The following is a 13,735-nucleotide window of genomic DNA, read 5'->3' on the forward strand; positions in this document are numbered from 1 at the left end:
CATTGTTTCCTAGTTGAACATCTTTTAACTATTTGTTTTGAATATCATAATTGCAATGTGAATATGATGTTTCAGGGTGCTTTAATGTTTGTGCTCAGGGTCATGCCTTATTAATCAGCAGTCTTTTGAGATCATTTACTCTTTTTGAGGAGCAAACATTGCTTTCTTGAGTCATATGTCATTCCCTGGCCCCTTATGCTCTCCAGGTCTGTTATCCCAGTCTGCTTTTGTCACATAACTAAAATTAACTTTAAATATGCAACCTATAAGTATTATTAGATGATTTATTTCTTATTGTAAGTTAGTTAGTAATACTCAGATTTTTAAAGTCAGAAAGTACTATTATATTACTGCCAGATATTGATACTATTAGATAATATCCGAAAACTAGCAATATGGATCAAAATGTAAGTAGTTTTTTTAAATTGCATCTGTAACACTGGATATAAGAATGCAGTGCAGTAATTCTGTGCATTTTCTGGTGATAGTGAATATAATCATAAATATGAAATTCTAATGAAGTAAAAATAAGGCACAGAAATAAACTATCAAAATAATTTGAATGAAGGTTGATGTCTGTGTTACTGGACTCTGCTTGATCTAGCAAATCCAGAATCGTGCATATGTGGTAAGAGAGGAAGCATTTTTTTTTTTCATTTGAAGTACTTTGCAGTTAGCTTGGTAAAGAACCATTAAAATGGAAATATTGATATGCTTTTCTAATTTTTTTTAATAGCTTTAGAATTTTAGTTGGACTTTTGCAAGGCTTTTATTTCCAAAGCTGTCGAAAGTGATTGATAAAGGGAAACAAACAGGTTTCTGTCATATATCCATCCCTTGACAAATGCATGTAGTTTGAAATGTATGAGGATGTTTCTAAAATAACAGGTTTTGAAATAATACAATTTTTGTGTGCCATGCTCATTTACAACTATGTAGAGAAGTGGTACGGACCAGTAAGCAATGAGTGCATTTCACAATGCTGCCTTTGGTGTTTGCCACTGTTGTGTAGTTTCCTTCTTGGTTGCATACATATAGCTTGGGCAGCCATTTTGCCATTCGGTTGCCATTATACACCCACATTATCCTTGGGTTTTTACTAGTAACGTAGTAAGTAAACTCTTTTTTTTAAAACCATTTAATGCAGGAGTCAATCTCTCCCTAGGCCCATGGTCAGATTCAGATCACCGGGGCTTCTGGGCTGGAACCATGGAACCTGCAGCAGCTGCAGTGGGTTCACACTTGGGCAGAGGCACATATCTGGGGGCATGCACCACTGCAGGGCTGTATTTGGGTGGCACTGCATGGGGAGGGGAGGGCCTGCTGCCGCCAGGCCATATCCATCAGGGGCCTGTATTCTGTGGCAGGCCGTACTCTTCGCTTCATGCAGTCCAGATGGAACAATTCTGCAGGCCATGTGTTTGACTACCCTAATATAAAACATTTTCATTAATACTTTAGTAACATCTTATACAAAGGAAGACCAACTCTTTCACCTGTACTGCCAGTTAAGGTGCTGGAGCTCACAGTGGACATCCCAAAGAAGATCCAGCAAAATGAAGGGGACACCAAATATGACCCTGAACTGATTTATAAAGGTTAAAAAGAACAGGAATGAAAGGAGGAACATCCTCCTCCCCATTAGGACAAGAAACACAATTTAAAACAATTTTGCAAGCCATCTTTTGAATGCAAATGAAATACTGACCATTTACTCTTTTGAGGAACAAACATTGATTTCTTATCTGCCATACAATTTCATCCCCCCCTTACCCTACTTTCCAAGGCCTGTTGTCCACATTTTGCCTTTGTCAAATAACTAAAATTTACTTTAAACATAATAATTTAAACAGTATTAGATAATTATTTCTTATTTGATGTTAAACAATCAAGGTACAAGATTTGAAGGGGAAATATACTAAGTGGTTTTTTTCCTTTCTTTTTTTCTCCAGACTTCTGTGAAGAGAGATGCAACTCAAATTACAGTTAAAGAAGACAAAGTCCATCTATTGAAATACAATATAGGGGATCTAGTCTGGTCAAAAGTGTCTGGTTTCCCATGGTGGCCATGTATGGTTTCAGCTGATCCTGTTCTTCATTCCTACACTAAATTAAAAGGTATGTTTCAGTTGCTGCAAACATCTTTCCTCCTTTCAAGTGTGTGGAGATGTTAATTTCTGGGAGATTCAGAACTTTATTAAGTACATTCTGAAATCTTGATATGTTAAATGAAATCTTCATACCAGTCTGTTGTCTAGAAGGTGATTGAAATAGTTTTCACTTTGTGGTGGCCTCATATAGAGTCTTACAGTAATTAACTGCCAATGGCTACTTTGTCCCTTTTTTAAAAATCAGAACTTTTTTTGAGACCTTTATATTTCAGGGTTTTTTTTTTTTTTCAGGGGTATTGTAGATGAGTGCATTCAATGTAAACTTTTCTAAAAGCTTATTAATAGCATTTTAGAAATGATAAATGACTTAAGTTTCACTGGTGGTTAGTAGGCAGACAAGGTTCCTTGGGTGAATTTGATATCTTTTATTAGACCAACCCAAATAGTTGGAGAATAGTTATTAAGCAAGCTTTCGAGTTCAAAAACCCTTCATCAGGCTAAGGAAGTTTCAGCAGTTGGTGTGTGCTCTTCCTGGATGGAATGAAAAGCTTGCTTAATTGTGAGGGTGGGTGCAGCCCACCCTCACCCTGCACACAAATTTGGGGGGATACATGCCCCCCATGCGTCCCCCAGGGTGCGTGCAGCAGTGAGGAGCTGCCCCGCCCCTTCCCTGTCCCCTCATTTCCCCTGGACAAGCCACTTGCAGTTCTGTCTTGCACCCCCCTCCCTGGCTAGGCAGCACCTGCCCCAGCCCTAGCCCCACTCTCTCCCTCCCCATGGGAGCCTCTTTTCAGCCTCCCACACCCCTTTCCTCTCCCTCCCTCCCTCCCTCCCCCCCCCATAGACTTACCGGCTAGACAAGCTGTGGGGCTGCGTTTTGGCAGTTGAAGCAGTATCGGCTGATATGGCTGGTTAATAATCTGTATTGTCCAAAAAAAATCTTTATCGGTGCACCCCTACTCTCTAGTTAAGATTGCATATTATTTTTCATTGTGGCCCCAGGTTTGGCTCTTCTCTTAAATCCACGGATTTGCTAGCCTCAGAACTGATGTGGAAGTAAAAGTTTTCTCTGGAGCTTCAAGTAAATCTGAAGGGGTGGGGAGGGTCCAAAAGGGTGAGAACAGGAGGATTCAAGGAGTGTGAAAAAATTGTTATCGTTTTTTATCCCTCTTTAGCAAGTTATGTGTTTTTCCTCCTTATTTCTAGTTTATGGGGAGTTCCCAAGCTCAGGTCTTTGTCCAGTACCAAATTTTAGCTGATTCAGCTACATTTGAAAAACCTGATGTTTCTATGGGGCATCCGTGCTATCAAGTTTATACGATATGAAATCGTTCCTAGAGGAAATCATTTTATACAGAGAGAAGATCTGGTCCTTTGTTGTACCAAGAGAGATCTTGAGAATGTAAACTAAGGATTAGGAAAGCATGCCAGTGAAAAAGTTTGTTCTTTTTGTGTAGTCAAGGAATGGTTTTCAACTGTTTGAGACTCAAGGGCCCCCTTCAAAACTTGTTGAAATGAGGTGCCATTCAGTTCACAAAACAAATTTACTTATTACAGTGCTTACCTCCTGATTAGGTGGTGGAGGGGAGAGAACCAAGTTGAAAATCTTTTCCATTAAAAGTACAGAGTCTCTTACATGCACAGCCCTGGCAGATCATGCCAGTTATCCTGTTTCTTCTCATGGATTTGAGTGCGCTAGGGATCACATCTCTCCCTTGGTTTCCTCTTTGCACCTGTGAGAGTGGGACAGAACCCAGCAGTTTCCTGACCCACTACTATGTTTAGCAATATAAACTCGGTTTTAAGGGCTCACCTTGACAAAGCTTGTCTTTTTTGTCTTGTTTTTCACTGATGAGATGGCCCACTATAAGTCATATTCCCCACTGACATTTCTTCATTGTTAGGCCAAGTGCTCTGCCCAAACTACAATATCTTGTATCAGTCCTAAGTTATTTGCATCCAGTCCATGGTAGTCTGATAATAGACTAATTCCACAAAGAGCAAATGAAAGAGATGTCTTCTGTATTGGGGTAGTCACATCCTGGTCATGTGCTCTGTCCACCGTATAGCAGGATTCAGCAGCTTGTGGCCTTTGGACCAGATCTGGCCTGCAAAGGTCTGATGCAGTCCACATTTTACCAAGGGCATGCCAGTCCCTGTGTGTTCCAGTCTGTTTTGCTAATGGTTGCTGATTTTGATTCCTCAGCCCTAATCTATCTAAAGGGCTGGTTTTCCCTCACTGCAGCGTCTGTTCACTATCACTGAAAGGACCAGAGGGAAAAGGTGGCCTGCTGGTAACAAATTATGGCCTGCATTACTAAAAGCTTGTTGCCCCCTGCTACATGGTATTGCTGCTCAAAGAAAAGACACACCTCTGCATCTATGCTGATGTACTGTTTTCTGGGGATAAGTAGAGATGGGTCTTTCTACCAGGAATGGAGACCGGGTAAAAGTGCCTTTCATGACATTTTGCTTAAGTTATATTAGTCTTGCTGGAGACTGTTGCATGTGTCCAGCAGCTGATCCCAGTCCATGGATGTTAAAGTATTCAAAGACTGTCACATTGCAGAGACCCTGGAATTGACACTATATTCATGCAAGGGGAGTACCATAAAGTTTTTGGCATGTTGAGCAGCATAGGTTCTGGTCAGAATAGCTTTCTGTGTCAGTGAAAGGATCCTGAAATCAGGTAGATGGCTCTGGCAAACTGTATTCTGTTCTTTGTACTTCAAAGTGAGAGATACCAAAGAACCTTGAAGTAGCATTGTAGGAAAGAAGAGCTGAAAGGGACTTCACAGTGCCATCTCGTCCAGTTACCTGCTCAGGACAGAACCATCCCTGCCAATTGTCTTTCCAATCTGCTTTTGAACATTTCTAGGGGCAGAGAGTTCACAGTTTCTCTAGGCAGCCTGTTCTGGTGCTTGAGCCTGTTCATAGTCTGAACAGTTAATCTCCAGCCTAACTTTCCCCTGCTGCAGCTTGAGACCATTTCTTTGTCCTGTCTTCTACAGCCACAGAGAAGGCTCATCTCCATTCTGTCTTTAAATCACCATACAGGTGTTCGAAGACTGTTATGACCACCTGCTTTCCATCCCCCCAGCCTTTCTTTCTCTAGACTAAATAGCTCTTTCAGGCTGTCTTAGCAAGCCATGCTTCGTAGGCCTCCAGTCATTTGGATTGCTCTGGACAGGACTCTTTCCAGTCTGTCCACATACTTCTTGAAGTGTGCCCAAAACTGGGCACACTACTCCAGATAAGGCCTCACCAGTTCTGAATAAAGCAGAAGAATCGCTTCCTGTGGTTTGCAAGTGACACTCATGTTAACACAACCTAGTGTGCTGCTGGCTTTTTTGCAACAAGAACACATTGTTGGCTCATTCAGCTTGTGGTCTGCTGTGTAGGGATGGCCAGCCTGTGGCCCAAGTGGCATGGGCAACCTTTATGTGAGACACGCAGCAGATCGAGGGCAGGAAGGACAGCAACAGATAGGGAAGGGAATAGAAAGCAGAGGAGGAGATTGTGCTCCCTGCTCTGAGTAGGGAGTAGAAAGCAAAGCAGGTGTTTGGGGATCAGAGTGGCAGTCAGGGAGGAAGCTGGGTTACTTTGTGGCATGCCTAGCAAAAAGGTTGGCTCCTACTGGTCTACTGTAATCCCCAGGTTTTTCTTTGCAGTATGCAGTTGTTCCCCAGTCTGTATTTGTACATGCAGTCATTCCATCCCAAGTGCAGGACTTTGCACTTGTCCTTGTCAAGCACTTCTGTGTTCCAGATCAGGGCCCATTGTGTTGGCAGCGCATGGGAATTCCAAGTTCGGACACACGCAAAGGGTATTATTTCCATGCGTTTGCTAGAGAGAGCTGTAGTATCAGGTCCTGTTAGTAATATACAACTTTCTTATCTGGGAAAGGATCGCTCCTTGCCTGCCAACTCCTGCAGGATAGCAAGAAGAACCTACAAAAGTTAGCAGAAGAGCTTGATTTCTAGAATGTATTTACCCACTGCCATGGATTCGTTAGACTGACCTAAAGGTAGATGGCTGTGCCAGTTGTGATGAGGTGAGCCTCATGGCTTTTAGGTGTCTGGCATACACGCACATCACAAACCACTATAGGGGACCTGCACTTTGAGGAACTGGAGTGTTTTAGCTGAAGCGCTTCATCCCCCTCAAAGGCTCAAAAGCCATGCTATATACCAGGACCTCATATTAAGCTAAATAAGTATTAGCAGAGGTATGTGTCCTACCTCACACATCAACAGCCAGAGTACTTTAGAAAGGACCTAGGTATTCCAGAAGACACCTGTTTTATATTTCTTCAACAAACCTGTCTCCTCTTAGAAGCAACAGATTTGACAGGAGCATAAAGAGTCACTTTCCTGCCTTGCCTTTAGGACACCACTTACCTTTTTCTGCTAATATTAGGCATTGAAGTCTTTGCCCAAGATCTGCCCTATTTATTTTTACTCATTGCTTCTACCTATACCTTTTTTCCTTATTCTCCAAGGTGGTTCCACTGCTTCATGCCACGCCTTCTTCTGGCATTTTCCCCCCCCCCCTCCCCCCAATAGAGGTCCCTTGTTTTATCTAGATGGGGGGGGGGGGGGGGGTTGTACCAACTGTTAGACCTCATGGTAGAGTCTAAGCTGTCATTTTTTAACTTTTTGATGAACAGGCGCACATTTTTTTTGTTTAGAAGACAGAATACAAGGGAAGAGGCTTAGATTTCTGCTATTTCTTTTATCCTGAGGAATAATGTGGGTTTTAATCCTGTCCTAGACCTGGGTATCGTGGAGCATGTGTTTAGATGGTCTAGGATTTGTGGTGGGTTCTGATCTTCGGTATAAGTTACCGTCATTTGGAATTCTTTGAACTTAAGCGCCTAAAAGTAGTAGCAGCCCATCTCAGGAGAGAGAATATTACTTCTGACTGGATCATTGGCTGACCAGTGATCCAGCTGTGGATGTGTCCCCCAGGCCTCTCCTGTATGCTTTTGTCCAGCTCTCCGGATTCTCAGATCAAATGAGACACTCAAGAGCATCCTGATGATCTTCCTAACTGAACATGGTTATTTTTTTACTGAGTGGTCTTCCTGCTGCTGTTGTGCAGTCCAGAAGAGTAACTGCATTGCAAACACTTGTAGTTGATCCTTCTTGCACAGCATTTATATTAATATAATAGGGCTAAAACCTCACCCAAAATTTATTCCAGGGTAATCTTGGGATTTATCTACATCAATCTCTGTGGTTTCTTCTACAAGTGATACTCTGCATCCTGAGAGAAGAGTTTGCACTCTGGATATTTCCAGATCTTATTCCATTGAAAAAACCAAACAGTTCAAATCAAATCAAGCCACCCAGTTCCTGTATGTCTCTCTCTCTCTCTTTCTCTGGCCATTATAAATGTCAGTCTGTCTCATCTGTTTAACAGTGTGTGGCAGTCCAGTGCATCTTGTTTTCTTCATTACCTTTCTTACTGAATATCACGGCTCACTCCATCATTAAGTTTAGAGAACTGAAAACACTGTCTGGTTCATAAATATGTTTGTCAGAAGTGTAAGGTGATCACACAAACTGTGATACTAGTCTTTGTTAGCATTTCATCTTGGATTTAGCCACCAAATCAGAGACCAGTTTTGGGAAAGCAGTACTAGAATTCCTGTTCAGTTCATGTAACTGAAACTCTTAATTTCACCTCTTGACAGACACCCCAGTATGATCCCCTTCTAGATAAAACAAGGGACATCTGTTATAAAAATAATAAGGAAAAAGCATCCCTGGTGTGGAAGGAGGAAAGGGATGGTTGGAAATAATGAGTAAAAGAAACAACCTTTACTTAAACTACAGCAACCATGGACCATTGAGATGTAATCAGGTGGACCCCATGACCTGCTTTTTCATTTCTACTGTTTGTACTCCTCAGCTGTTGTACGCTTTCATTTGGAAGGGAAGCAGGGGAAGGTTGCAACCATTTTATCCTTTGACTTTATACAAGAACATGAGGAGGCAAAGGAGAGGGCGAGAGTGAGAGTGTGTGTGTGTGTGTGTGTGTGTGTGTGTGTGTGTGTGTGTGTGTGTGTGTGTGTGTGTGTGACTAATGGACAGTTGCTGTTCAAAAGACTCTATTTTAGTGTAGATGAGGTATGTGTGAATGCGCAGCTGTTTCCACAATGATGTTGTGTTGAAGAACCATGGTTTCTTGTAGAATAAATAACCATTTTTCCTGTCAAAACTGAAGTTAAGACAAAATATAAACTAACAACAGAAGTGATGGCCATCAGAATAAGGCAGTGGTGCTCACTCAACCTTCTGGCCCCATGGGCTGAAAGAGTGGTGTGAGGGCAGTCCATACCAGACCCAAGACCATGCATAGCCAGATCCAGCCACACATTGGCCTGACCCTGCATGTAAGGCATGTCATCTGGCTTGCGGGACTCCCCACAGGTCTGGAAATTTGGCAGCAGGGGAGCTGCAATTAATGATGCTACCATGCCCCTACCCCCAGATTTTCAGACCTTGAGGAGACCTACAAGTTGGATGCTGTGGCCTTGTCAGGAGTACAGGGAATTTCAGAATTTCTTTTGAGTTTATGCCAAACCTTAACCTGAGTTAGGAGTGGAAGACATCAATACAAGCTCATTAAAATCTTAAATTGTTGGGATAGGATGGTGGAGGATGTTTGTTAGGTATCTCAGGCATGCTGCATTTCCCTCTCCCTTTCCGCATTTAAGGTTCCTCATTAATGTTGGTATTTCTTATCCATAGACTTAAAGCATTCCCTCCTCCTTTCACCAGAGCTTAGAGAAGAAAACCACCAGTGATTTGGGGAGTAGGGTTGGAGGATATCTCACTGCAAGTCTTTTCTGTACCTTGAAATAAGAGACTTGACTAGTGTGCCAACAAGTTTGGTTAAAATGAAGGTGGTGGAATAGAAGATACTTGTAAATGGTTGGTGTATGCATTTCTTTTCAAGAATACTATCATATGCAAAATCCAGGAAATTTCAGAGTTGAAGTGAAGTATATATGATACCTAAGCTTTGAGAATGTAATCTTAACTTTGAATTAGTTTTCTAATGCAGCTTTTTAATTTGACTTTTAATGTGTTTGAAAGTTAGCGTACACTTACACTGTTGACAGATGATTGTGATATTAACTTCAGGTTTACATTTTTTATGGAGAAACTTGCTGTTCAGTCCCAACAGGCAAATTTTTTCTTTATTTGAACATATTTCTACTTTTAGTTTCCAAATATTTATTTTGGGTGACAGGAAATAAGAGGCTTTCCAATCCCTGCATACATGATCCTCTAAAATTTAATCAAAATAGCAGATGATTTGTAGCAGAATAAACATTTTAACATCCTTATTGAGAACCTAGTGTCCGACTTATCTCTGTATTTGAATCGAATGCCAGTAAAAGAGCACTGTTTATTTCCACCATTTGGTTTTAAAATGCATTAATAGAACCTGGAGTCCTATCTTAATTTTAAAGCTAATTGCTTTGTCCAAAATTCCACAAGGAGTCTTGAGTAAATCTGGGAATTGCATGTAGATTTTTCTTAGTCATAGTCCAGTCTTTTGAGCATAAAATCCTTTTCCAGAATAAATGCTCATCAGAATTATACTGTTTTAGAGGCTGGGTTACCTAGGAACTAGGTTCCTGTTTGGGTGAAAAAGGGTAACTATTCATTCCTTTGGCTCAAAATTTCAAAGGTTAGGTCAGTGAAGAATTCCAACTCATTAAGCAGATTTACAGAAGGAAAATTAGCCGAACTGTATTTGTCAGAGTTCCAAGTACAGTAATTTACAGAAATGTGAGAGTATTACTATCCTAAAAACTAAGCCATAACTCACAAAATGTATTTTTAATTTTCAGGACAGAAAAAGAGTTTTCGTCAGTATCACGTACAGTTCTTTGGAGATGCCCCAGAACGAGCTTGGATATTTGAGAAAAGCCTTGTGCCATTCAAAGGAAAAGACCAATTTGAACAATTATGCCAGGAAAGTGCAAAACAAGCCCTCACAAAAGCAGAGAAAATAAAGGTAAGAGTCTTCCCGATATGAACTTGTTTACAGTTTTAGTTATTATAGAACTGTTGTTTGCTACACACTATCAAAGGGATAATCTAGAAAGATTTGCCGGCTTGTTAGCGTAGAGAATGTAATTGCTTAGACATTACTTGTTAATTTTGGTGCGCACAATTTAAGCAATTGATTCATCCATGGCAAAACATTACTGTATTTTCCCCATATACCACACACTTTTTTTCCCTCAAAAACCAGCTGCCGGAAATTGGGATGTTCATTAGGTGCAAGAAATGTGATGAGAGCAGATTCTGCTGTATATGGGGGAAACCAAAAGTAAAATCTGTAGCGATCCACAGGGAGCTGAACAATGAGCAGGCTCAGCTCCCTAGCTGCTGCTGCTGCTCAGTTACTTTCTACAAGGAAACATCTTACTTTCCTTTATTCTATGTATTCCTTTATTCTTTTTTATAACAGAACCATTCAAGCATAACTCACTTAAATATTTAGAATAGAGAGATAATATATTCTTGTTTTGAATTAATGTTAGTATTTTGGAATCGAAAGTAAGCAAGTTTCTCAAATCAGCATCTCTTCTTGCAGATGTTAAAGCCTGTTTCAGGGAAACTGCGACCCCAATGGGAGATGGGCATAAAGCAAGCAAGTGAAGCACTAGGCATGTCAGTGGAAGAGCGGAAGGCCAAGTACACCTTTCTCTATGTTAGAGATAGACCTCATCTTAATCCTCGAGTGGCAAAAGAAGTTGGTATTGCTGTGGAACCTTTAGAGGAGATAGATGAATTGTCTTATGGAAATGAAGGAACCACTCAAAGTCTGAAATCAGTGAAGGAATCTGGCATTCCCAACAAGAGAAGGAGAAGGACATCAAAACTGCCTGCAGCAAATGATACTCAAGAAAGTAATGAGTCGGGGACTAAGAATACTACACCCCAAAAGGCATCTGAACAGGCAGAATCCAAAAGAGGGATAGGCTCCCCTGTCACTAGAAAGAAAACTGCAGCATCCACTCCACGAAGCAGAAAGGGAGATGCAGTGTCTCAGTTCTTGGTCTTTTGCCAGAAGCACAGAGATGAGGTTAGTACTTTTGAGCTATTACATGGTGTTCTTGACTGCTGTTGTGTTCTGTGTGTGCAGAAATCTTCCTTTCCATATCTGACAAAATACCTGAACAGTCAGTTGTATATCACTGCAGGATCCAAAATAGATTAGGTGTTTTGTACAGACATACTATGACATAGTCCTTGTCTCAAAAGACCGTACAAACTGAAGACAAATAGGTAAAATGTAATGGTGGAGGCCAGGAAGGAATATGACATAGAATAGAGTGATTTATAGTATTACATCTTGTTAGTGCAATTTCCAATATTTTTCCTTCCATATACAATTACCAATTAACCCTTCATTTAGACACTGTTAGTTGGGTTTTTTGCATTTTTAAAAAATATATAAATATGTATGTTTATACTTTTTCAGCTAACTTTGTGTCCTGAGTGTCGTGTGTTGTCGTGTCGCCCCCCCCGTCTGTCCCCCCCCCCCCCCCATTATCACCATTCTCTGGAGCCGATTTATTCAACATAAGAACTGCCATTTACTGGGTCACACCATAGGCTCATCTTGCACACTATCCTGTGTCACAGTGGCAGAGTAGATGCTGAAAGGGAGTGAACAGAATATAACCAAGGTTTTTTTTACACTGCTCTTCTCTCAATTGCAGCCTCCAGCATTTAAGCTCTAGGAAGTTCTGATTCGCAACTAATTCTCATGCTTAATAGCTACTGATGTGCCTTTCCTCCAAGAGTCTGTCCAATCCCTTTTGGAATTTAGCTAAACCATCAGCTTCCATAACATCTTTTGGCAATGAATTCCACATTTGAATTACATGCTGTGTGAAAAATAACTTCTGTTTGTTAGTTTAAACTTAGTACCTACTAATTTAATTCTTATGACCTCTAGCTCTTCTGTTGTGAGAGAATAAATAATAAATCCCAGTTTACATTCTCTTTACCATGTACTATTTTGTAAACCCTTATCATGTGCCCCCCCCCATCAATCAATCATTTATATTCTAAACTGAATAGACCTAGCCTGTTTAGTCAAACCCCTCTATACCACTAATCATCCTTGTTGTCCTTCTTTGTATTTCTTCCAGTTCAGGACATAATGATATTTTCCGTTTTATTTATCATGACATATTCCCCAGTCTTCCAACTTCCAGAGTTAGGGAACTCTGTGTCCCTAATTAGAATCTCTTTTTCCACCCTTGGGAAACAAATTACAGTCTTTTAAAAGAAACCCTCAACTGGTATCTCTCCATGGAGGTAGCCATTTTCTAATGGTAGGGAGTCTACTAGGACAGGAATTATATCCTTCTGGTATCTTCCTAATTCACTCTGGACAAGGATAGCCCCGTGTATTTAAATGGTAGTATTGTCCTGTCCCATAGGAATTATGCATGTAAAGAGAAAAATCTCTCTTTTAGGTTTCAGTCCACTGCCTTAAACACTCCTTTTCTTCCTCCTCCTCCTCCTCCTCCTCTTCCTCATGCATTGTCCATTTTGGGTGCTGAGTGAAGTATGGGCCCTGTAAAACAAAGAGCATTTTCTCCTGTACTTTCTCATAACACAATATAGGGAGATCAAGGTAAAATTACCCTGGTGGCACAAATCCTGCCACTTTCTAACTTTTGAGTGCTTGACTTTTCCTTAACATTCTTTTAACATCATTATTTTAATAGAAATACTTCAGCTTTAAAAAAAAGCTGTAAAACCAGGTTTTATCCTATGTAGTTATATTGACCAGTCCAGTTCACAGTACTGGAACTTGAGTCCAGAACCTTTTTAGAACTTGCTTTTCCTCTCTGTTGTCATGTTAGTAGATGTGAACAGGACACACACACTTAGCTGATAGCTTAAGCAATTCTTTGCTAGACAGCCCAAGAATACTGGCAGTCCACTTTCCCAAATCAATACCTACCTGTATTCTCTTAACACCTAGCTTCTCTAAATAATCCCTGGCCTATTCTCCACTACTGTATCTCCTTGTCTTCTTCCCTGGCTTTGCTCTCACCTGCAGTCATCACCTGGTAACTGAATATTCATAAAGACTAAAGTTAAAAAAAAAAAAAAAAAAAGGCATTAAATACTTCATTTCTCTCTACACCTGTAACTAGGTTGACCTCTGCATTCATTAAGCAATCTACACTTTCTTTGGTTGTCCTCTTACTTTTGACATACTTGTAGATTCCCCCCCCTTTTTTGCCTTTTACATCCCTTTCTTGTTGCATCTCAGATCATGCCTTGGCCTCCCTGATTGTCTTGCTGCATGCCTGTGTGATACCCTTATACTTATCCTTAGTAACATAATCAAGTTTCCTCTTTTTGTAGGATTCCTTTTTAAGTTTTAACTCATTGAAGAGATCACTATTTAGCCAGGCTGGTCTCCTGTTGCACTCTGTTTCATCACCTTAGGATAGCTTGCTGCTGCACCCTTAGTAAGGCCTTCTTAAAGTTCAGGAGAACTGGCTGTGTACTCTTCTTCCTCTCAGACTTGCCTCCCAGGGGATCCTGCCCCCTCCCCCAGTTTGT

The 13,735-nt window shown here is 40.8% G+C and overlaps 1 protein-coding gene across 8 annotated transcripts in view; it reads left to right on the top strand.

Moving 5' to 3' along the window:
• NSD2 (nuclear receptor binding SET domain protein 2) overlaps positions 1–13,735 on the top strand; it is a 112,857-nt gene that overhangs the window by 45,870 nt on the left and 53,252 nt on the right. For all 8 annotated transcript variants that reach the window (XR_009459684.1, XM_059721487.1, XM_059721490.1 and 5 more), the window contains exons 3-5: positions 1,953–2,118; positions 9,982–10,148; positions 10,734–11,225. Coding sequence is in view for 7 of the 8 variants with exons in the window: in XM_059721487.1 (XP_059577470.1) it covers positions 1,953–2,118; positions 9,982–10,148; positions 10,734–11,225 (825 nt within the window). In the remaining variant the exon portion in view is untranslated. The remainder of the gene's footprint in view (positions 1–1,952; positions 2,119–9,981; positions 10,149–10,733; positions 11,226–13,735) is intronic.

Source organism: Alligator mississippiensis, chromosome 2 (assembly GCF_030867095.1).
Source record: "Alligator mississippiensis isolate rAllMis1 chromosome 2, rAllMis1, whole genome shotgun sequence".
Lineage (NCBI taxonomy): Eukaryota > Metazoa > Chordata > Crocodylia > Alligatoridae > Alligator > Alligator mississippiensis.